Here is a 24,377-nt window from a genome sequence, read left to right as displayed (position 1 = left end):
AAAAAAGATAAAGCTGTGCAGGATATGGTACAAGGATAATAGTTAAAATGATGACAATAATAATGATCTAAGATAAGGGAACTGTGTCAAGTAAACAGAAAAAAAGAAAAGAAAAAACAAGGCTAGAAATAGAGCAAATGAGATTAGTTTTAATGAGGCTTATGTCAACAGTAGCTACTACTAGAGAAGATCTAAACTGTAAAGAGAGAATAAAACGAAGAATTGGAATCCTACAGAAGCTTAAAGGAAAAAGAAAATCACATGTTATATGGCATGATAAATAAAAGTTACTGAAACTCATACTAAACGTTTCACAAACAAATTTACAGTGCGGATCGGAAATATTTACGTTAGGGTCAATCCATCTGAAGAGTTCCAAAGATGGTGAAAATGGTTGCTCGACCATATGCAAAAATCATAGAAATTGGACTGTGACGAACCGTGTGTATGAGAAGATCAAACATCATCCACGTTGTCGTATGTACAAGTATTGCTGAATGGCAGCCATCTTTGTTGAGGGTGGAGTGCCAATTTTTGCATTTGCAAGCGTTTAGGAAAACTAGAGTTATTTAAAACGTACGAATCACACAAACACCAAACATAAACGAATGTTTACAGGAGCCATAGAGATACACGGAGAATATAAACGTTTGCTTCTAAATAATTTTGCAGTTTTGCAAACCAATAAATGAAATCACCTGCAAAGTACAGAAAATTACACTTTTAAAGGGGCTGTATTTTGAAATGGCATATAGTAGGGGGTTCGTAAGTTTTGTGCTAAATACTATTATATGTAAAGCGTCTCCAGAAATATCCACAACTATGTTACTACTGGCACCGTAGGTTTATGGGGTCCGAAAATTGAAGTTGTGATTCAACAGGGTATACAGCAATTAGGCTTGCTTTCGTTTGTGTTCAGTTGTGCAAAAGCTTGTGAGTAGCGTTTGTTCCATCTTTCTAGCTCCATGATCATTGCCACGTCTATATGGTAAGGGGATTATCTCGCCCTTGCACAAACGACACCCATGTCGAACTGGACCGTGGTATTAAGGCACTTAATATATCAGCAAAGTATCATTGAAATTAAATCCCAGTTTCGAAAGTTAATATGTTTACATCTATCCTGTTGTTGTGTTACATCTATCCTAACTATATATAAAACTACATGAACTGACATAAAATAAAGGGGTACCTCCGGTTGACGTTAAAAGTTGAAATTTAGTATGATTATAGCTTCCAAGTACTAACACATGAGAAAATTGCCGAAAGTGAATTTTTAATTTTTAGGGAGTCTAAAGGAGGGATAAAGAAATTCCCCCTGTTATTTCAATAGAATTTTTTCTGACGTATAATTTGATATTTTAGTTACTTGAAATTATAATAAAAATTAGAAAATTCGACATGCTTGCATGTTTCCATTAGCGTTACTTAACTAAATGACCAAAAATAAAAATTTTCAAACGTAGGTAGATTTTATAGGGAACTGAAAAATCTTCCCAATATTATTTAAATGGGAGATCTACACCCCAAAGTGTTTAGGCACTTCCGGAAGATTAGAATGATGAAATTTAGCATGATTGTAGATTTCCGGGACTAGCCCACAGGAAAATTACCAAAAGTGAATATTTTTAGTTTTTAAGGTGTCTAAAGGGGAGATGAAGTAATTCCCATGTTATTTAAGTGGTTGTTTTCATGTGATACAAAATCCTATCTTTTAGATAGTTGAACTACTAAATGAACCTTGAAATTTGGTAGACTTGTAGGTTTTAGAGGTTCGAGGTCGTTGGCCTAGCAAACCCGGGGGACTGGGGGCGAAGCCCCGCTAGTATATGTAACGCAACCTTGTGATGTATAACGCAACCTTCAGAACATATTAACTTCCGTAACTGGGATTGGGTTTCAATGATACTTAGCTGATACATTAAGTGTCTTAATACCGAGGTCCAGTTCGATGATGGGTGTCGTGTTTGCAAGGGTGAGGCTAATCCCTTTACCATATAGACGTGGTAATGATCATGGAGCTAGAAAGATGGAACAAACACCACTCACAAGCATTTACACAGCTGAACACAAACAAAAGAGGGACTAATTGCTGCACCCTGTGTAGTTTTTGAGATCTAGCATGAAACATATCTAAACATTTAAATTTTTTTTAGGGATATGACCATAGTCACGCAGGTGTTTTCTTCGCGTTTTTACCATGTCCTCACTTTTTCTCCATGTAATATTAGTCATGAGTTTTTTTTCAATAGTTTATTCATATACATAATTACTTTGTGTCCTAAGCAGCAATTTTTAGCACTTTGCCCTTATAAAATATTACACCCCCTAAATGCCATCAAAATTACAAACTTCAATTTTCGGACCCCTATAAATCTACGATGCCAGTAGTATCATAGCTGTGGATATTCTACAGATTCTTTACATATAATAGTATTCAGCAGAAAACTTATGAAACCCCTACTTTATGTCATTGCAAAATACAGCTTCTTTAAAAGTGTAATATTCTAAACTTTTTCTGGTGATTTCATGTATTGATTTGCAACCATGCATATTTATTTAGAAGCAAAAGTTTATAATCTCCATATTCCTCAGTCTCTCCTGTAAACATTCGTTTTTATTTGGTGATCGTCTGATTAGTATATCCTGAGGAACTACAGTTTTCACAAACGCTTGCAAATGCAAAAATTGGCACTCCACTAACAACAGGGATGGCCGCAATTCAGGAACATGTGTACATACGACAACGTGACTGATGTTATTGACCTTCTCATACACAAGGTTCATCATACTCCAATTTTTATAATTTTCGGAGATGGTCGAGTAACCTACTCTGGACCCCTTCGTATGGATTGACCCTTACAGAAGGGCTATTAAACATTATCTGTAACTTCAAAATGTAAACATAAATGATACGTGTGAAAACTAGCTGGCTGGAACGGAGAACCAGTGATGGAATATTAGAAAAGTGGGAGTAATAGAGAAGAAACTCAGAAAGGAAGAAGACACTCCGAAAGACATTCTTTGAGAACAACTTCTATTATTACGGATGTGGTAGAAACTGTCAAAATGCAAAAGATAGAGGGAAAGAATAAGAATGTAATTGGTGGACGATGTTAAAAAAATCTTAGATCAAATCGAGATTACCTAAAGATTGTAATGTATAGAAGTTTCTAAATTTGTTACCAATGATATGATAGGGATAGGAGTGACGATGATAAAGAAAATTTTTAAACCTATGCTACATGTTTTTTTCTTTTTTTTTAAGTGTGTTGGTCTAAAGTGCAATTATTAAAATTTGGAAAACTAGCTTGGATTGTAATGTATAGAAGTTTCTAAATTTGTTACCAATGATATGACAGGGATAGGAGTGACGAGGATAAAGAAAATTTTTAAACCGATGCCACATGTTTTTAAAGTATGTTGGTCTAAAGTGCAACTATTAAAATTTGGAAAACTAGCTTAGGACTTATACACGTATTTTAGAGATACTTCTGTCTTTCTGGAGTATTTTAAAGACGTGATTTTGAGTAATATAGAGGTTACTATAATATACCCTAAATAAAGGGAATTAGATGTACAAGCAGTTTAAGTATGTCAATATGTAATGAAATAATAAATAGAGTTATGAATGATGAAGCTGTATAATTGGTACACTCGTTTAAATAATATTATTGTAGATGTGTGCGGTAGGGTGGGAAGTCATTACAGTTGAAGTGAAGAGAAAACAGGAGAGTAAAAATATCCTCGCACTGGAATGCTTAAACACACGAAATCCACATACATACGATGTCCACATGTATTTGAACATCTGTAATAATGATTACTAAACTATGAAATATTAAGGATGCAACTAACCATTAAATTCACTCATTAACTAAATATGAAATACACGTTAATTACATATGACTTACTATCATTGATTCATAAACTTCTAATAATAGTGCCAGTTTATTGGGCTGAATTTTCCTCCAATATATTAAGTGAGGAATCACCTCAATCTACCAGGATTTCCCAACTTGGTGGTAGATGAAGAAGCTCGGGCACACTCGCTACACATATTAAATGTTACTTTGGAGTGGTACAACCAATAATGGAGTAGTAACCGTATGAGATACTCGTGTAGAGGAAAAATTAAAGTAAAATTCATATGTTTGTGGAGTAGTAATTCTAAAGGCTAGATACCATGATAAAAGTTAACCGCAAGCAATTTAATCCATAACTTCCCAGCGTGTCCGTATGGACACGCAAATAGGGATAACTTTTTATGCCTGGGAGATTTTGTGTGTGAAATTTGTGGCACGGCTCACAGTGAACCCATTACAACAATAACAACAAAAATTTCGTTATTTCACATTTACTACGATCATATGGAACAAACGTAACTGAAAATATTATAAAATCAGGAAAAAATTAATTCGGGCAGTTATGGGTTAAACAACATATGGTCATTATTGCCCGTACGTAAAGGGATATTGGATTTTTGTTCATAGTGCTACAACTGTGAGATTTGATGAACTTTATGATGTACATATATTATGACTGTATTAATTTGAACCCAATAATAATGATCAGTATGTAGGAAACCATATAAATCGCTTCAGTGATTTGACATCTCGCAGGTGGGTTAGATTGTGTATTTATAAGACATCGTCTCAAATTGCAAACCTTTTTACATGCAGAGGAAAAACAGTTATGGGATAGATTGTAAGTTATGAAATAGTAGTGCTTTTGCTGTTTTCCATATTATATTTTTTAGGTTACTATCAAAATTGTTTCTATGAAGACAGCACTTGGGATCGCAACATATAGATATCCTTTTAGAGCCGTGAAAGTAATATAAAAGGAAAAAATCAATTTTCAACATGGCAGAAACTTTTACATGAATTCATTATCAAAATTTAATGAATATATTTTGCATTAAAATTCAAATGTTAGTCTAGGTGCAAGGATTTCTCTTAACTTACGAACCAACTGAATGATGATTGCTGTGCTTGTTGAAACTTACCTGCGTTAAAGATAGGAAAATTAGAATGACCACGAAAGGATATTATGAACTGGGTTTTGTATAACTCCAAATTCTAGGCAGGAGAAAGACAACATGCCATGATATTCTTAGTCAATTGATAATAAAGTGAAATTTGTGTGACAGTGAATTTTCTGAACACGTTCAACATAAAACTTAGGTTCAATATTCAGTGGGATATCTGAGTCTATGAAGAATATTTTGGATTCCTTTTCAATTCAAAATCTGGGAAACTTGATATCAAGCACCGTACTATCGGCGAGACAAATCAAAATTATTGCAATAATCATTGATACTACGTGCATAAACAAAATTAACACTTCTGTTGAATGATAATTTTGTTTACTCTTTTGCTAAAAGTACAAAATGAAGAAAAAACTATTGTTTTTGTTTTGAAATATTTTAATTCATATGTTTTTATTTTTTGGTTTTTACAGTAACAGATAGGACGACATATGATGACAGAACCTATTGTTTCTTTAGCATTTGGTGTAATTATAAGCGTTTGAGAAGAAAGAAAAATAAAACAGAATATAAGATTGTACAAATTATCATTACAAAAGTTTTCTTCTAGCAATGTACCAGCTGTAGCTTTAAGATTTTGAATATGGAAAACAAGTACTAAAAATATTAGCGTCATTTGTTCACAGAAAAGCTAAATTACATGAAAGTACATAAATAAATACATGTAATATTTATTTTTTATATAACGTGATTTTTCATTGACATTTCTTCTAATATATATACCTATGTTCTTTTATGATAGAAAATAAGCTGTATCATATTTTTGTGTATATATATAATGTAAGTATACCCTTCTTATATGTATAGTTATAAAACACTCATGAGCATATTTTGGACTCTTTTGGTTCAATTAGGTTCAATGAGAATGAACATCATACATTTTTATTAATTATTACATTTTTTGTTTGTTTAGTTTCGTAGAAAAATATTAATTAAATAATGCCATACTCTTTTGTGCCTTAGTAAGAGATGATAAAAAAGCAAGATATTTTTCCCAATCAACATGTGTTTGTACGATAGATTTCAAGGGCTCAATAAAAATCTCACCGTACAATAAAGCAATCAGGAAAATATCTTGTGTTAAATATCGTTTATCTCAAATCCTTTGTTTACTTCATCTTAAGTTGTCATTTGATGCTCAATTTGTCTTTTTTTATACATCTTAATCACTTTACTTTCTCTGTTTATGAAACTGTGACATAGAAACACGGTCGGATTACTTTCTTAATATTATTTTCTTTTTTTCATCTACAAAATATGTTTCACAATAAGTATCATATGTTGTTGTTTGAATGTATATATATAATATATATATGTATATGTATCTGAGCACCATTTATATGAGCTTAAATATTGATCTGTATATAGTACCCTGCATGAAACATTTGTGAACACATATATATATAAAACCATCCACAAATTATATTTATATAATATTGACATCCCTTTTTTCAATATAGTCGTTGATTAGTTATTTTGTTCAATAAATCACATTAAAGTTTAACATATTGAATTTATATCGTACATATATATATGTAGATTTATACATAATGATCACAATATAAATAGTACATAAACGGATTTGTAGGTCATACATAATAAAACATGCACATTTTTACTACATATGACGACATAAAACATTTTCCATATTTTCATGATATTAATTCATGTTAATTATTAACCGAAATTATATGCAGGATATGTTTTGTAATTTTTTCATACTATATAGAACACACATATATGTACATAATTTTATTAATATTTATCTTGTTAAGGTATTTCACAGTTCCTTTTCTTATCGAAAGACAGTTTGTGATATGATTTTCTTTTTTTATTTTTTTAAGCGGAAACGAAAATGTATTTACAGTGGTGATATACAATAACGACACATAACAAATAACTTCAACATAAATTAAGGAATTACATACAACGTTCATTCATACGTACACATACTCAAATACTGCGCTATGATTAATTATGTTTCGCTTAAGAGTGAAAGAATGATTCGTTTCAGGGGCATTTGTTTCCGTATTTTTTTTCTTTTTTAAATTTCAATGGCTTATGAACATTGTGTTTTGATAGGGTTAAACTTGCGTAGGTTGACTGATTTTAACACCGTTCTTGGTACTGTCTTTACCAACGCTTGTTGACATTGTGATGTTTGTACGTGACGTCATAGTGATTGAACTTGATGTTTCTTTGGCCTCTCTCAACAAAGGGCCTTCTTCATTTCCCTTGTCGCGTGGGGTTCTGATTTTTTCAGAACCTCCCCGATGTCTTCTGGTGAACACACTGTTTTCCATATGCAACTGTGCATTGACATCATTGCCAGCTGCACAAGTACAGGCTTTCACAAAGCTTTTCTTGAAATTGTCACTAAGGAAAGCGTATAAAATTGGGTTCATTGCTGAGTTAGAATAACCCAAACATCCCGTAAGGAGGTGAATGTTCAATGCAATACGTGAATGACATTCTTTTTGTGAATCGTCTTGAAAAATAAGAACTAACTGGGCTATCCAATATGGCAGCCAACAAATCACATACACTGTGATAACGGTAAGTACCAACTTGGTAACTTTCCGATGTGATTTCTTTTTCTCTTTAGACTTATTCTTAGGCCCTACAGTTTTGAGTTTACGGATTACCATCACATAGAAGAAGAAAATTAGCGCCAATGGAATTGCAAAACCGAGGATAAAACAATACAGAGTAAACGCTTTTAGGCCGCTAACTCTACCAGTATCTGGCCAAATTATGTTACAACTTGGTCCTGCAAGTCCAGCGTCCACAGTAGAGCTGTACAAGAAAATTGGAACCATAAACAGCGCACTGGCCGTCCACGCTGTCAAGGAGACAATCTTCGATATAATAGGCGTTCGAAGTCTTGTGGCTGATATAGGATGACACACTGCTATGTATCTATCAGCACTCATAATAGCTAAGAAGATACTACTGGTAAACTGGTTTATACTGGTCGTTGTCATAAACCATTTGCACATTAGATTCCCAAAAATCCAAGTTTTGAGGTTCATGGTGGTGATTAAAAATGGTATACCAAGAAGGAAACATTTATCAGCTACGGCGAGATTCACAATATACAAATTCGTTACAGTTTGCATTTTGGAGAAGCGTAAAACCACATAGATAACAAGCGTATTTCCAAGGAGACCAACAATAAAAACCACACTATACATAATTTGCTGGATAATAATGGCAGACTCTGAGTTAATTGGATCACATGTCCTATTACGAGAAAATGTGACATTTCTTTCTGATACGTTATCAAAATCTGAGTAATTTTCAGACAAGTTAAAATACTGTAATTCGGAAAAACTATCAAAAGTGTAGTTGACATCCATGACCAGCTAATGTTTAACAATATTTGGACCACGATTTTCTCAAAAGAGACTTTTGTAGGTTAATCTTTTGTTAAATGAATGATCATATCGTAATTTAGTTCACCATTACTCCGGACCAATTAGCAAATAGACGAAAAAGTATAAAAAAGATACAAAGCAACTAATAATTAACTATGTCTTTGTCTAACCAACATAAGATAATATTATTGTAAAAAATATCACAGAAAATTACGAAAGTGGAATTTATAAATATGTTCTTCGTCGTAAGAATATTAAATTGCTCAAATTAAAAACTGCAAAATTCATAACTGTATTATGAATTGCCCAAAAAAATACGTTTTAGTTGTGTGTCTATAATTATTAATACACGAATACAGCCACAAATTGTTGACTAATAGCGGTGGATGATCTCTTGAACCTCGAACATCAACCTAAGATCCACACAATTGCATCAAACATGTTATTTTATAAGATCTAACACTCTGTCCACATTGCCTTAATCCGAGCATTAAAGAAGATGAACAGAATCCAAAGGTATGAAATATTTGTTATATGTAATATAATAAATATAGTACATATGAGTGTGAATGTATGTACAGTATTTATGTCAAAAAAGGCGATGATTATTTATTGACTTTTTGCAATGTTCTTCATCTGATTTCACTCAGCCAACCATGTTGATGATTCTTGTTTAAAACCGTAGAAACATTTTTCTAATGTGTTTTGTCTTGAATATGCTGGTGTTGTTTAGAAAACCTGTGAAGAGAAAAGAAGAGAGAGTTGCTATGTATTCACGTGTCATAGAAGTATAGGTGAACAAACTACAGAACATTCACATCCCTCCAAAATAAAGCAAACTAAACTAACATTACGGCATGTATTAGCATAAGAAAAGCTTTTATTGAAAGGTCACAATAAGCACATATATACATATCTTCTTATTTTCTTATTGGTATTGAATATTTTCACAGTTTTCATGTGTTTCTTTCCGAATGAGAATTATTTTTCTGCTTTCTTTGAAATAAATTGAAATTTTAATGATTTGATGTTCTCATGGCTTCTTCTTCAATTCAAGTCCTTTAACCCATTGAATTTTAGGCCTAAAGTTAGAGTGCAGAGACCATGCTAACCGGACAGCATTAGGCAACAAACTGTGCAAACAAATAATCAATCACATTGGTTGCTAATACCATAATTGTTTTAAAATTATTGCAATTAAGATTTGGGTTTCCTGTAACCTAGTGGATGGAGCATTGAACTCATTGGAACATAATCTGATGAGTTATAGCCCTTCTCTTCGTCCATATTCTACTGCTTTTGTGATACAAAGTACAGAAGAACAAAAACATACATCTCAAACAGCAGGGGTTCGTACTCTCAGCAACAGATGGCCTAACAATCAATGACTACAGCAACGACAAAAGTACATAGACTTTGGTCCTCCCTGACCAAAATCATTCGTAAGTTTTCATGGCCATTGCCGTGCAAGAATTATTTCCTTTTCAGCCTTTGGAACCAGCTACATACGTAGTGGTGCAGGGAGGAATGCATACCCGAATACGTACAGGTCGTACATAATGGTAGTCAAGCGGTTAAGTCATAAAAATTAAACTTTTTGTCATTTATATAAAACCTTAGTGTTCAATTTAAACTTAAGTGATACTAATCGATGAAATCGAGCTTTTGGTCTTCAGAACACTGTAGATCAAAGTCGTGCTTAATGAGTCCTAACTGCTTATATTTAACTTTTTTGTTTGTTTGCGCATCAACTAATTTGCGCTCACAAAAATATTGGTGTCACGTCTAAACATGATTACAGTCCTTTTCCTAATAATAAGCAGCAAAACACATTCACATGTTGTATAATTGAATTGACACAATTGTTTTAACTCCTCAAATTGCTTCCATGCTAGCAATATCTATTAGTGTCAGCGTACCTATTAGCGTGACTATTACAGTAGTATTAAATATGCAAATTCCCTGCATGCTAACAACGTCTATTGGTGTTCAGTGTACCTGTTAGTGTGACTCTTACAATAGTTGTAAATCTGCATATTGTCTGCATGCTAGCAATATCTATTGATGTCAGTGTATCTGTTAGTGTGACTGTTACCATAGTTGTAAATCTTCAAATTGCCTACATGGTAGCAACATCTATTGGTGTCAGAGTGCCTGTTAACATGATTGTTTACTATTGGAAATTAGTATAACACACTGACATGTTTGTTTCTTATTAACAGTGTTAAATTTATATATGTAATGCAAATTAATTTTGAAAAAGCAAGGAACATTTAATTAGAGTTGAAGAAGATATAAGTAGCATCACTTTATTAAAATTCAAGTTCGTTTCAAAGAAGACAGAAAAATAATGCCCCATATTAATCACAGCGGCATAAAATTAATACATATGGCGCAATTACTCAATAGCGTTAAATGTTTCTAGGTAAATAAATCTGTTAAAAGTAATTACGAAAGTTCACAGCTATTTTGAAATGTGTGTAAGATTTAAGTTAATGGTTATTCTAAACTGTGTTTCGAGCTCCTTCGTAGCTACATGGTTAGTGAACGTGCCTCCGGCACGGGAGACCAAGATTGATTTCCCAGTGAAGGCTCATGTGGTTCGGATCCAATGTTAAGATGTAAGTATACGTCTCTTATAACCTCGTTGTTGAACGGGACGCTAATCTTCAATCCAACCGGCAGCCCTGAGTAGCGTAGTCACTAAAGCTATTGCCTTTGTCCTCACCCGGGATCGCTCGCACCAATTGTTCGAAAAGACACAACAGCTGTTTCAGGTTAACTATCTTGAGTGAGGGTTTTCTTTGGTTTCCCTCATTGACACCATGGAAACACCGAAATGGTACCTAACATATATGTTCCAGATCGCTTCCTTCCTTCCCTTGTTCTCCGGACAGTGTGCTCACCGACGGACATCATCCCTTATACGTGACTGGATTAAGGCTAGATGTCGGTAATCCCAAGAAATATATATAAATAAAATAAAAATCCGACTCAATCGACTGTATTTCGGTCAAATTACAACACATCGCTTACAAAATAGGATTAATATGCGACATCACTATTAAATAATAAGGACGGTATACAACATGATGGATATGTTTCATGTTAAAATAACAGTGATTGATAACCATTATTGTTGCTATCAATCGTTATCATTAATGCCGTTGTTATCATTAATATTGATCAGTCGTTATTGTTATTATAACATCAAAAGTATTTTTGTGTGTTCTTCTTTATTGTAGCCCAACAGTGATGGCACATCCGCATATTCATACGTTTCGTTGTAATTGTCTCAAAAATATTAAAGTGTAGAATGATCAAGTAAATATCTAAATTCTTCACTAATACACCTAGAGTATTCAGGGCTTCAACTTTCGCCTATTCAAAATTCGCCTAATACCCCCGAGCTTTGCAAACGCCAATCAAAGCGATGACATAGAGTTAATTTTCTTATTAGGCGAAAGTTGAACTTTTTTTTAAAAAAAAAAAAACTTTGTTTAGCTCGGATACGTTGGTAGTCTGCACTTCATTAATTGTTAACATTCTCTATTGAAACTATTTTTGCTCTTATTAAATGTGGGGGGAAATTTTGACAAACCCAGCAAAAATAAGAAGGTTCATTAAACTTTCAGGATAGTTTTCTTTCATCAAATATAGTAATATCCAAAAAGTCTCCGACTCCGAACATTTCTCTTGAGCTTCATCCAATATGGCGGCCATATCCAATTTGGCCACCACTATCTATAGAGCAATCATGTTTTCCTCTGATTGCTTACCTTAGGTGCAATTCTACGGTCTTGGAACTTATAACAACATATTTTGTATACAAAATTTCCTTTGTTTGATACATAATTCACCTCTGTATACAAATGATAAAGTAGGCTTGTATCGCTTAACCTTGTACCTGTGCTTTTCAGGCGTATTTTTTCTGATTGCACATATAATATTATAGATATAATATTTATATAAGTAAAAAATTTTAAAAAGGCATGTCAAGGTGCTATAATTACAATTGAAATGTACAAAATATGGTACATTTGAGGATAATGGGCATTATACGGCAAGCTCTGTAAACTTATTTAGCAAAATAATCCATAGAGAAAACGATATTTAAGTAAATTTCATGTTTTTACAAATGATAGAAATAATTTATACCACATAAAAGACACAAAAATTAAGCCATCTCTGGCACGGTGGATTGTTGGCACATAAAAGATACGGGTGTGTTGGATCAGACTCACTGCTGCTTCAGATGAAAAATGTCGTTAAAACAACGAGCTTTTAGGAGAGCGTTTATATTTTAGTAGGTAATTTACGTTTCATATAATAAACTCGGCTCCTTTCAGAATAGGAAAGGTGGTTATTATACTGAAAGACGAAAAAGGAAAAGAAAGAAGGAACTTCGAAAAATTCATGAAAGTAACTTATACTCGTAATTTAACACTAAGATAACGACAACATGTCATATTTTCTCGGTCGGTTTTTGATTCCCAAAATGTGTTTTCCCTACAATTAATACACGTGTCTAAGTAAATATATCTCGAACTGAATAGTTGGATTACATGAGGGTTTTACATTTGCAATACATAAGCTTCAGAAAAGAGTTTGGAGTTGGTATGTCCAAACAAGTAATTATGTAGCATTCTTCATTTTCTCCTCCGATCTCGGATCAATTGCTGAAATATCTTGCTCCATCCAAGTTTGCTCCTGACGATACAGCTTCAAACGTGTCGGCTGCTCGCACTTGCTCTTATGGGTAAAACTGAGGGATGAGTGAGTGGTGTGAAATAAGTTTTCTGTATGTGAAATATCGAAAGAAAGCCAGTGCGTCACAAACATGCGATGCATAATAGTGTAGTTGGAAATGTTATCCCACTTTTACCTAGCTCTTCAGGATTCATTGTTGAATATACTCATAATGTGTTGCACCTAACTGTCTATCTCTCGACTAGTTTCTAACAAGTTTACTACCCTTTCTGGAACAGAGACAAAGTAGTCATTTCTTGAAAATTCATGTAAAAACAGTATAACATTATCCATGTTTCCTCCTGTATTTTCATTATAAATTAAAATTTTGGTTGGTTGATGAAAGAGTTCTAAAAAATCAGAAAAATACGCTTGAAAGAAACAGATACAAGATTAAGTGACACAAGACTATTCTATCATTTGTAACATTACCTAGCCTACAGGCATTTATATTTAACTAGACTACGTATTCTATACCAAATGAAAGGAAATTTTATGTATAAAATATTTTGTTATGTTTCAATACCTTATAATAGAACCTAAGGTAAGAAATCGAGGTAAACATGATTGTTCTTTAGACGGCAGCAATCAAATTAGATATGGAAATCATATTGGGTGAAGCTTAAGGCGAGTATCTGAGCACTTCTAGGATATACTATACTTGATTGAAAGAAGATGTCTTCAAGTTCATTAAGTTACTATATTTTTCCGATTTCAGAGCCCTACGTACTAGATTTAAAAGTTTGCATTTAATTAAAAATTAACATTTTTAATGTCGATGCTCGATGTCAAGCATATACTATCGATCCATATACCGTAATCGCGCTTATATTGATTTTTGGTGCTTTGTTTAATTTTATTTTATAATTAATGCAAACACTCGTAGAATTTATGTTACTTCATTTTATGTTTTTCGAAATAAATTTTGTAACATTTTCATATGTCAGTGTCAAATATGTAATACCTAATCATAATCATATACTATAACTGTGCTTATTGCGTTTTAATATGCACTTTTTAATTCAGATACTACAATATTTTGTGTCATTTCTTGTTACTACTACCAACATAATTTCACATTAGGCAAATCTTGGAAAGGTGAATCTTAAATTCAATATTCGCCTACACTTTCTCTTGAGTTAACATTGGTAAATTCCATTGACTGAGGTTATTAGGCTAAACTTGAAAGTTGAAGTCACCAGAGTACCTAGTAGGACACACAATTAGCGATGCAGTGACACTACTGAATATCTTTAATTATTTTATGTATTTCTTCAGAAAGCCAAGATGATGATTATGATAATGCCTTACATAAAATTACTTGATAGTAAACTACGAACTCATAACAAGTTATTTCTTGTTAGCTGTCAATAATTCTATTGCTAATGAACATTTTTTTGTTTGGTCATACAGTGCGAACTAGGGTAGTACTAGTAATATCCACTGGGGTAATTATATTGTCATATATTTGCTTAAAGGTAAAAGTTTTGACTAATCGAAGGAATTAGAAATCTGACAAAATGCAAGTGCGCTAACGATATTTAAATCAATAAAAGCTGCTTGAAACAAGTAGCCATACTTTTGTTTGATTCATGGATGGATTAGAGTTTAGCGTCCCTTTCAGCAGCAAGACTATATGAGACGTAGATTTACAGCTTAACTTGCAATCCGCACAACATGAGTTCCCATCGGGTATCGAATCCAGGTCTCCTGAGCAAACAAAAATATAGTCACGAGGAAGCTCTTTACTTGTATTTGAAATAGACAAAACCATGTTATTAACTTCCAATGGTGAAACAGTAATCAATCGCAAACTATGGAGATTACAGAAATCAGATGTTTCAATAGGCAAAAATAAACATATTTTATAGAATCGATACAAGAATAATTTCGTTTTAGTGTTTAGGTATGTAATATACCGTAAACAGCGAAAGTTGATACGTCCTCATTAGTTGTACTGTAAGATATTTTAGTAAATTTGCGAAAGTCTGCTCAATTGCTGAAATTTCATTTGTTACGTTGCACTTATGTCTAATATATGAATCGGTTGATTTAAAATTATAACGAAATATTATAATCAGAATTAATAATAATAATAATAATAATAATAATAATAATAATAATAATAATAATAATAATAATAATAATAATAATAATAATAATAATAATAATTTGTTTATTTTAGTTTCGAACTTCTATTAAACTTTTTGGGTTGTATGCAGAATCGTTTTGATCACTGTATTAAGAGCTTGACTAAGGCGTGATTCTAACTTCATTATTTAGTAACACGTAAGTGAAATTAAGAACGATTTATATCTAGAAAGGCCAGCCACGACTTTTTTACAGGGTTGTCCAAACACATTGAGAGAAATCTAAGTAAGAGCGACATGTTCTTTCTTACATTCATCTCCACAATTTTGTTTGGACAACCCTACGGCGAAGTCGTGTCTGGTCTTTCTCAATATAAATCGTTAACTTTACTAACGTCATTCTAAACACGGAAGTTAGCATCACTCGTTAGTCAGACTCTAAATAGGACGCTGAAAACGATTCTGCATTATCTCTAATCTTAATATTTTGAACACATATCGTAAGATGGCTGACGATATATGACTTCTCTGCTTAGAGCACAGATAAAATTATTAAATTTTACCTCCTAATAACAATCTTATCATGATCCGCAATAAGGATATTAAATTCTAATTAACCATGTAGAATCTTGAATTTAATCAAAGTCTCTGAAGATTTATGCTGTTCTCTGCTCTAAATACAATAATCTGCATTGCCTCTGTGTACAACCAAAACTAACTTATAAAACCTTTACATTTCATGTATTTAACTATTGCGATGCAATGGACGGTTTCAATTTGAACAGAAGAAAAATCATGGTTTTCTTCTAAAAATAAAAATGTGTATATTTTTTTTTTACTAAATTAATCGAAAGTAAATGTTTACTATTTTCATTGAATGGGTTGAAAATGCTATATGTGAGTCATGTGAAGAATAATGTGTTTATGCAGTTTTCTACATAAATTATGTAAAATAGATAGAATGACATTTTTCTATGGAGAAACCTTCATTTACAGGTATATGATACATGGCTATATATTTTCAATACCTCATAGTTTTATAGTTTATTAGCTAAATAGATACATATTCTTCATATGGTAAGAATAGGTGTATGGGAAATGTATGGATCCTTTTCGCTCTTAAGGTGCGCATTTCAATGAAACTCTAATGATATAATCCATAAGATACTTTATTTTTACAATAATTTTTAAACACTCTATCCTTATAGAATAAGAACATTAATCAAAGTGACCTGATAATGACACACCTTGAGTTGGATACTGGGTATGTTTCAAAAGTTATTTCGAACAGGTCAGTCGTTTTTACGACCTCGAAAAGTAAATAATCGACAGCATTCTCAGTCATGTTGGATATTTTATTTCTCTTATCCCCTCTCACCTATGATGCCCATGCGAGCTGAATGTGGACTTAAACGGTATTGGGAGAGTCAGTCTTCCTCTCAGCGATTTCGAAAACAATGGAATTGACACTAAAATAGATCTATTCGATTATTTTTACATGTTACGCTCCTCCAACCCCATCCTAGAGTGCTACGGGTATTTTACACCCACTTGGGGATGAACTTGGACTTAATGGCGTCGGAAGTGTGAGTATTCAAACCAGTAACCCTTAAAACAGTGGATTCGATACTAGTAGAGCTAGAGGTATCTTACTGTACAAATACTTAGGTATATGTGTATAACAGAGATGTTACTCATTTTTTAATGAATCATGATAGCAAGAAACAAACAAGAAACAAGTTGTAAGACGTTTAAAATAGGAACAAACGTTTCATACATATTGTAGAAAGGAAAGATTACAATGCTACTTGAAACGGAAATGCTTCTCAAAGCGAAACAAAAATAAAAGCTAGCCAACTTTCTTCTCGATATGGACAAAGACACAACTGTACATGACAAACTTATAGATCAAACCAATTATGATCTCTGTTTCTCTGATCAACGCTCAAGATTCATTATTATGATTTTATTTTTACAATAGAAAATAGCATGTATTTGTATCCTTCCGTCGTATACAAAGATTTATTATATCTTCTTTTTAACGATGTATATATGTTTAATACTATTTTAGTTTACTCACAGCGAGCTATTCTTCTACTCGCTATGGTTTACATTTATTTGTGTGTATTTCCTATTAATTAATTATTTTACACTTATTTATCTCTACTCAATTACCACGGAAAATATGATGTTTGTTAGTAATTTGAAAACACCTTGTTCAATTTTGAATTTATGTCTACTAGAATTTCTATTTAAAAAAAAATACCATTCAAAATGTCCAATCATATTAAAAGGTGAACACGAAGCAGAGCGATTACAATCTTACGATCAGGCAAAGTTCCAAGTAATAAAAGAGATTACAGTTAAATGGTAAGAACTATTAAATTCTAGTTTATTTATAATACAAATACCGTATTTACTTCCTATCCTCCACTCCCATCTTTTCCCCCTCGCTTTATAGGAAATAATTTTGATTTTTTAAATTTCACTTGCGTAATTTTTTTGTTACACAACCTTGATAAACTACTAATACAGAAAGATGTAGAATTACCATAAATTGCGCCAGGGACGGATTCAGGACGGACTTCTGGGGGAGGCGGTGGGTTGTAATACTGCTACTTAGAGCTACTTTTAAGAGCTCCAAACTCTGGGAGAGTTCTATTTATATATATAATAAGAAAGTTTCTTCTTCTAAGGGGGGGGGGGGCGATTGCCCCGATCGCCCCCTGAATCCGTCCCTGAATCGTACTGTAGGCTTTCTTTCCAATAAATAGCAAATCAACAAATTTAAACTTTTTGTAAACACATGGACGACAGTAAGTCACTTTTATTAAACCAATCCTCCTGAACACGGAAATGCAAATAAAAAGTTCGTTACACGTAACGTTTTTATATGCCACAATCAAATTGGATTATGTCAAAAACTAGAAATTTATTATTATTATTATTATTATTATTATTATTATTATTATTATTTATTTATTTATTTATTTATTTATTTATTTATTTATTTTGTTACACAATTTTAATTACGCCACCATGATACTCATTTCACTATTGAATTTGATTAGAAAATATATTTATATTACAAACGAAATAACAGATTGTTAGTCTCACAAAATTAGCCTTTGATTTCAACACGATTTAATAAATTTCTCTCTTTTGCCACTTATTTAAACTGACTTTAACATATAAAACAAACAGTGAAGTGTTCTATATGCAATTTTGATCAATATTTTATTTTATTCAGTACATTAAGAAAATATTTTTTATAGTTATAAAATGGTTTATTATTCTTCTTGTTATTTATGTAGTAGTACTAAATCAAAATATGCAGTTAATGTACAAAGTGTTATACATTTATATTTATTACAATTTTATATTTTTTTTAAAAAAAACTTGCACTTTTTTCTTTTTCTTAAAAGTACATATCAATTTTTTTAAAACTAAAAACCAGGTGTAGATACCCATTATATGGGAATTTCACCTGTCTTGATACCTGTGTTCTATTATTTAAATACTATGATTGAACTTTACTTTTTACTCGTCGCCTACAGCTCCCAAGATTTTGGAGGAAATCCTATGTTAGAAAATACTAAGTAAATTTTCAATCGAACTGTCTATCGCTAAAACAAAGTTTTTCAATGGGGGCCCAATTTTGTATGTGAAGAAAATAACAAACAGTATCTTTATGTTAATTTACTGGAGCATACTTAGCATTGTGATGTATTTGTGTGTATGGATCCTTCAGAGAACAGCCTTTACAATGCAGTGTAATTCAATTACTCTATTGTTTCAGAAGCGAAGAAAGCATTTTCTAAATTATTCCTTTAATCTTAGTAATACAGTAATATTCTTCAAATTTCCATAAATTTTCTAGCAGATTTGTAATAATGATTCATATCTACTAATAATACAGACATTCTATCCTGTTTCCTTCTTGTCTATGGAATAAGACAATGGTATTGATGGCTTAGTGTTCACGTTGTGTAATAGTATTAGTACGGTGATACCTAGTTTAAAAGAATTGATAAGAAACTCCATTCTTTAGGGTATGTTGGAAACCTAGTATCTAGATTAAATTATCTATATTTATACAAGTACAAAGTGCTTTTTCATTGCATAATAACTCGAAAATTGCACATGCATTTTCTTTCAAAGATGGAATTTTATAACTGGAACCCAGTAAATTAAAACCCCTTCAGTCTATACCCAAGTACTTCAGCCAATACTTGCTGAAATTTAGTTTTCAGAAAAATTGATCAGAAAAAAATCTTTTCAGGTTTTTGACTATAGTTTGGGTCCAAGAAGTTCCGAATAATCATTTTATCTATTCTGCTCGAGAGACTTGTTCTAGCTTTGATGGAACATTAGCACATTTAATATTATTAAATCTTGTTCTTTTCGAAGCCCCCTACCCCCAACTTTTGTTAAGCAAGTGCTAGTTATCATTGCAAAGGAAACAAAGCTTAACTCTTAAGCATATGAAACCACTTGTAAAAAGGAAAGCCAAATATAAAATACAAAGTTTTCAGAATAAAATAGCATCTTAACCAATTCCCGTTTACAGGACTCATAAAACAATAAAGCAATAACATTCGCTAATTTAATCATATTTGTGGTAATTTGAATTGGTATACATCAGCTGAAATATTTTCTCCTTGCTATCTATATAATCACAAATTATAAAGTAGAGAGCAAAAAATAAATAAAATTTTTTAAAAACTTTGTATGTTGGTTTGGTCGAAATAGTTTCTTGAGCTAGAGACCGGTGCGTTTGCTGACGCCATTAATATGAGACATGCTATAAAAAGGAACAACAAAAGCATTGTGTACGTTTCTCTACGACGTCTAGGTCTTTAAAATAATTACCGCTTCACTTTTGCCATATTCTCAAATAGGTCAGTAACTAGTGTTCCCACCTGAGTTATAATACTTCGACACGAGAAGGTTTTCCCATTTTCCTTAAATATATATTACTCTGTCTAATAACTAACTGACTCTCACTATCTTTGCTATAATAAATAACTTAAACTAGAAATAGAAATTGCTGAAGAAAGCGACGTTTATTTAAAAAAAATAATAAATGCGTAACAGTTTCGCCAACTAACTGAATATGTTGGCTTCATCAGACGCTATCTGATAGTGTCTGACGAAGCCAATATTTTCAGTTAGTTGACAAGACTGTTACACAATTATTATCTTCTATCTAATTCATTTGATTAGTACGAAATTTTCCAGATTTGTAGGTGCTTGAAAATATTTTTAGAAGGCAATTTTCAATTCATGAATACTTCTCTTTTGTAGAAGCAAGGGCCAGAAAAAAAAATTAAAAAAGGAGATCCTATATGAAATTTCATAAATTACCCCCCAATTTAAGCTAAATTAGCAGTCTTATTTAGAAGTTAGGCAACATTTCTCAACACATTGAAACAAATAAAACAAGGTATAAGATACACGTTCTTCAAATACGATAATTCTGGTAGCAAAAGCAAGCAATTGTCCAAATACGTGTTTTTCTTTAGAAATATATATGCCAGTTTGAAATGGATTTTAATAATTTTCTATAAAAATGAAGGTGTTCGAACATTTTAATTCCACATTCGTCAGTAGCATATAAAATTGACCTAGTCCGCCTGCTTTCATCCATGTGGCAAGAACGTTTATAACTAGTTTAATATTACTTGAAATTTATTCATAATGCTCGTATGTATAGTCATGTCCAAAATGATTGTCGCATGTCTATAAATATGTTGTTGTAGGAATATAATTTGATAACGATTTTGCCCGTTTTTCTTACAATGTTACTATGTGTATAATCGGCAGAGATATGTATGTGGTAAATTTCATGTCAAATGAGCTGTAAATAAGAACAATATAACGAAAGAAAACTTTTCTTGTCCATTTAGCAACATTTTGCTGTGCCCATTCTAATTTTCGTATTTATGATTTTTTTCTATGAAATTTACCACATATATAAATTTCCCGATTATACACATAGTAACAGTATTAAAAATACCTTGTGATATCAGTATCCAATTATATTTGCACAACTAGACTGTTATAGATATGTGACAATCATTTTGGACATGAGTGTACATACTTCTTTTATTTATTAAATATTTCCTCTAGCTCTTTTTCTCAGAAAACAAAAACTGTGTAACTTTTCCTTCTCGATTTTTGTGTAGAAAAATATCTCTTTAAAAAGATAGGAGGAAATACGCAAGTAAATACGGTATCTACGAACCGTCATGCTTTGAAGAACTTTTATTGACTTTGTGTTACACACATATTTATTTCATGAAGCCCTAAATGACTGTAAAAGTACTGACGCTCTTATTTCAATGGAAAATAAAATTTAATCTTCAATTCTCCGTTCACTTCATACCTATTTTTAGTTTCTTTGAAGATCTTCTTATGTACCAAAATGATATATGTGAACTCGCGTAGGGAATACTTCAAAGACAGCGTGTGTTCATTTACTTCAATTTGTTTAATAGAGATGGCTTTGTATGAATACAGAGACGAGTCAAAATGCGAAAGAAACTCTACAGATTATGATATAAGAGAAACGATAATATTCCCATTAATTTTAATATTATTACCATTAATAATAATATTATAGTTCCATGACACAAATGAGCATTTGTCATATCCAATCAAACTAACATTCACTTGTTTGTTAAATTAACCTCTACCTCTTTTCAGAATAACTCTAATTTCATAGTTTACGTCTTCTAAACATACCAAATCATTGAGCTTTTTGCACACGAGATGGCATTAGCATCACAAATCTCAAGGTACGAGTCGCAGCGGGTCAGGTTCAACACAATTTGTCAGGTGTCTTTTCAAGCTAATCCATATGCAAAAGTGTTGGAATTCTTATAATCGGTAAGGTATTGTACCGTGAAAGTGAGCGAACTTTCCGTTAAAACACACTGATTTATATAGTTTTATATCGATAAAGACTCAAATGCTGTGCTTAAGGCCAAGATAAGGTATGAAAAGCAACAGTCAAAAGATGGTTTAGTTGTTCCTTTTTCAAAGTTACTTTTTTATGTCTAAAATGCCCCCGTAGTGTGCAAATAATCACACTAAAAGTGTATGATCCTCTGGCAAAGGTCGAGAAACACTGGCATATAAACAGTCATGACATCACCAACGACCTAAACATTCACCAACAAATACTGTACAAACTATTTGGAGAAAGTTGGCTACAAAGAGGAAGTTCGACGTTTGGGTGCTACATGCTCTGACTCAAGAACATTTACTCGATCGAATTTCTATTTACAAATCTCTACTGAAACGTAACGACATCTACACTAGCCATTTCTGAAGCTGTTGAACATGAATGATTAACAGTGGTTAACATACAACAACAATATGCGTCAAAGCGAGAAGCTCCACAGCCTGTTACAAGGCGCACGCTGACATCCAGGAAGATTATATTGTGCATTTGATGGGATTAGAAGGGTACTGTGCAACACGAGCTGTTGCCGCCGAGCAAAACGATAGACTGTGACCTGCAATGTCCACAATTAGCATCTAGCAATTCACAGAAAGGCCCGGAACTGGTCGATAGAAAGGGTGTCGTGTCCCAGGGAAACAACGCCAAACTAGATTCATCTTTAATATGACATGAAAAATTGAGAGAATTTTCTGGGAGGTTTATATACATCCACCGTTTAGGTTGTACCTAACATCGTCAGAGTATCATTCGTTACGTTTTCTCCGTACAACTCCCTGAACATTATTAAGCGTCATTATTATTATTATTATTATTTTGCCAGAAACCATAGAAATCTGTAGCGACTCTGTTATGGTGTTGTAGAAAACTGACAGAAGACCACGAAAGAAGTGGTTTTGTAATGTTAGTTTCAAATAACAATAAACATCTTCTCAATTTTGACCTTCAAAGGCCCAATACTTTTTTTTTCAGACAATCTGATGTTACAATCAGCATCTGATGTGACATGTGATATTGGATTGAAACTATTTTTGAAGTTCCTAGTTACATTTTGACACAAACATTAAGAGGGCCGAACATTCTTATGACAGTTTCTTCTTTACTTGGGAATGTTGACCAAATAATTTCACTACTCATGCGCAGCGTTTCTTTCAAAACTATGTTCCAGTAGGGCACACTTCGTATTCTGGGTGTCACTGTTGGTATTATTCTATATATTATTATTATATAGACATATTATTTTGTTTTCTTCCGGGGGCACTCTCAGAGCTCCGGGGGAGCAGTGCCCCCTCAAAACATTTCTGGAAGAAACACTGCTCACGCGAGTATATTGTAAACATTAATGGTGTCATTATTCAGATTTTCATCTTCTCTACTTGATTTAATTCACAGAGAAAAGAGAGCTATTATATATTACATACTGAGTTTACACTAAATTTAAAATAAAGGAAAAGAAACTTTAAATTTACTCTTTTTTTTAGGTTATGCTCTTCAGACTAAAGGAGAGGAATGACTAACGAAAGCAAACGATTATAAAATAAATAGTGGAATAATGAAATGAAAGAAAACAGAATAATTTATTGAAAACACACGAACATGATGTTCACCATGAATACTTATATGGTGTAGGACCCATTGTACAAAATATGAACGTTCTGTCACTCTTTTAAATGAAAGAATTGAACTACAGAACAATACTTTAGTTTTTTATATTAATTGTCCTTACTCTGAGTAACCTGTTTTTACATTTTGAGTTACTACAAGACTCGACAGAGATACGAACACAGCAAGATCGAGGACAGTTATAACCGTCCATACTCCTGGGCTTTCCATCCTGTTGCAAGAACGTTGAACATTGGGTCGCCGTCCGATGAGACTGGCAGAAGTACCGTATCTCTGAGGTTGCGAAGGGAGCTTGATTTAAAAAAAAAAAATATATATATATATATATATATATATATATATATATATATATATATATATCACGTAAGTAATGTTGAGGAAGTGGGTTTCCTTGTGAACATGTGTCCTGGTTCTGCACTCTAAGTCATTTATATTTTTTTTCCTATTTAAGTATCATTACAGTAACGAAAGAATGTGTTCTTCAGCTGATAAAATGCTTTACTTAATAACTCAGCAATAAA

General features: G+C 32.4%; 2 protein-coding genes across 2 annotated transcripts in view; both read right to left on the bottom strand.

Annotated features, from left to right (window-relative positions):
- Positions 1 to 5,420: 5,420 nt before the first annotated feature.
- On the bottom strand, positions 5,421 to 8,409 carry LOC145680686 (somatostatin receptor type 1-like). Its single transcript, XM_081751576.1, has one exon. The coding sequence runs from the start codon at positions 8,407 to 8,409 to the stop codon at positions 7,135 to 7,137; it is 1,275 nt and encodes a 424-aa protein (XP_081607702.1). The 3' UTR covers positions 5,421 to 7,134.
- Positions 8,410 to 9,031: 622 nt separating this feature from the next.
- The window catches only part of LOC145680685 (somatostatin receptor type 2-like), a 72,000-nt gene continuing 56,654 nt past the window's right edge, over positions 9,032 to 24,377 (bottom strand). The window contains exon 2 of the transcript XR_014130660.1: positions 9,032 to 9,165. The gene's annotated coding sequence lies outside the window, so the exon portion shown is untranslated. The remainder of the gene's footprint in view (positions 9,166 to 24,377) is intronic.

Source organism: Thermobia domestica, chromosome 3 (assembly GCF_964235325.1).
Source record: "Thermobia domestica chromosome 3, izTheDome1.hap1.1, whole genome shotgun sequence".
NCBI lineage: Eukaryota > Metazoa > Arthropoda > Insecta > Zygentoma > Lepismatidae > Thermobia > Thermobia domestica.
Note: the sequence above shows the minus strand (reverse complement) of the source record. Positions and strands in the feature narration are given on the sequence as shown.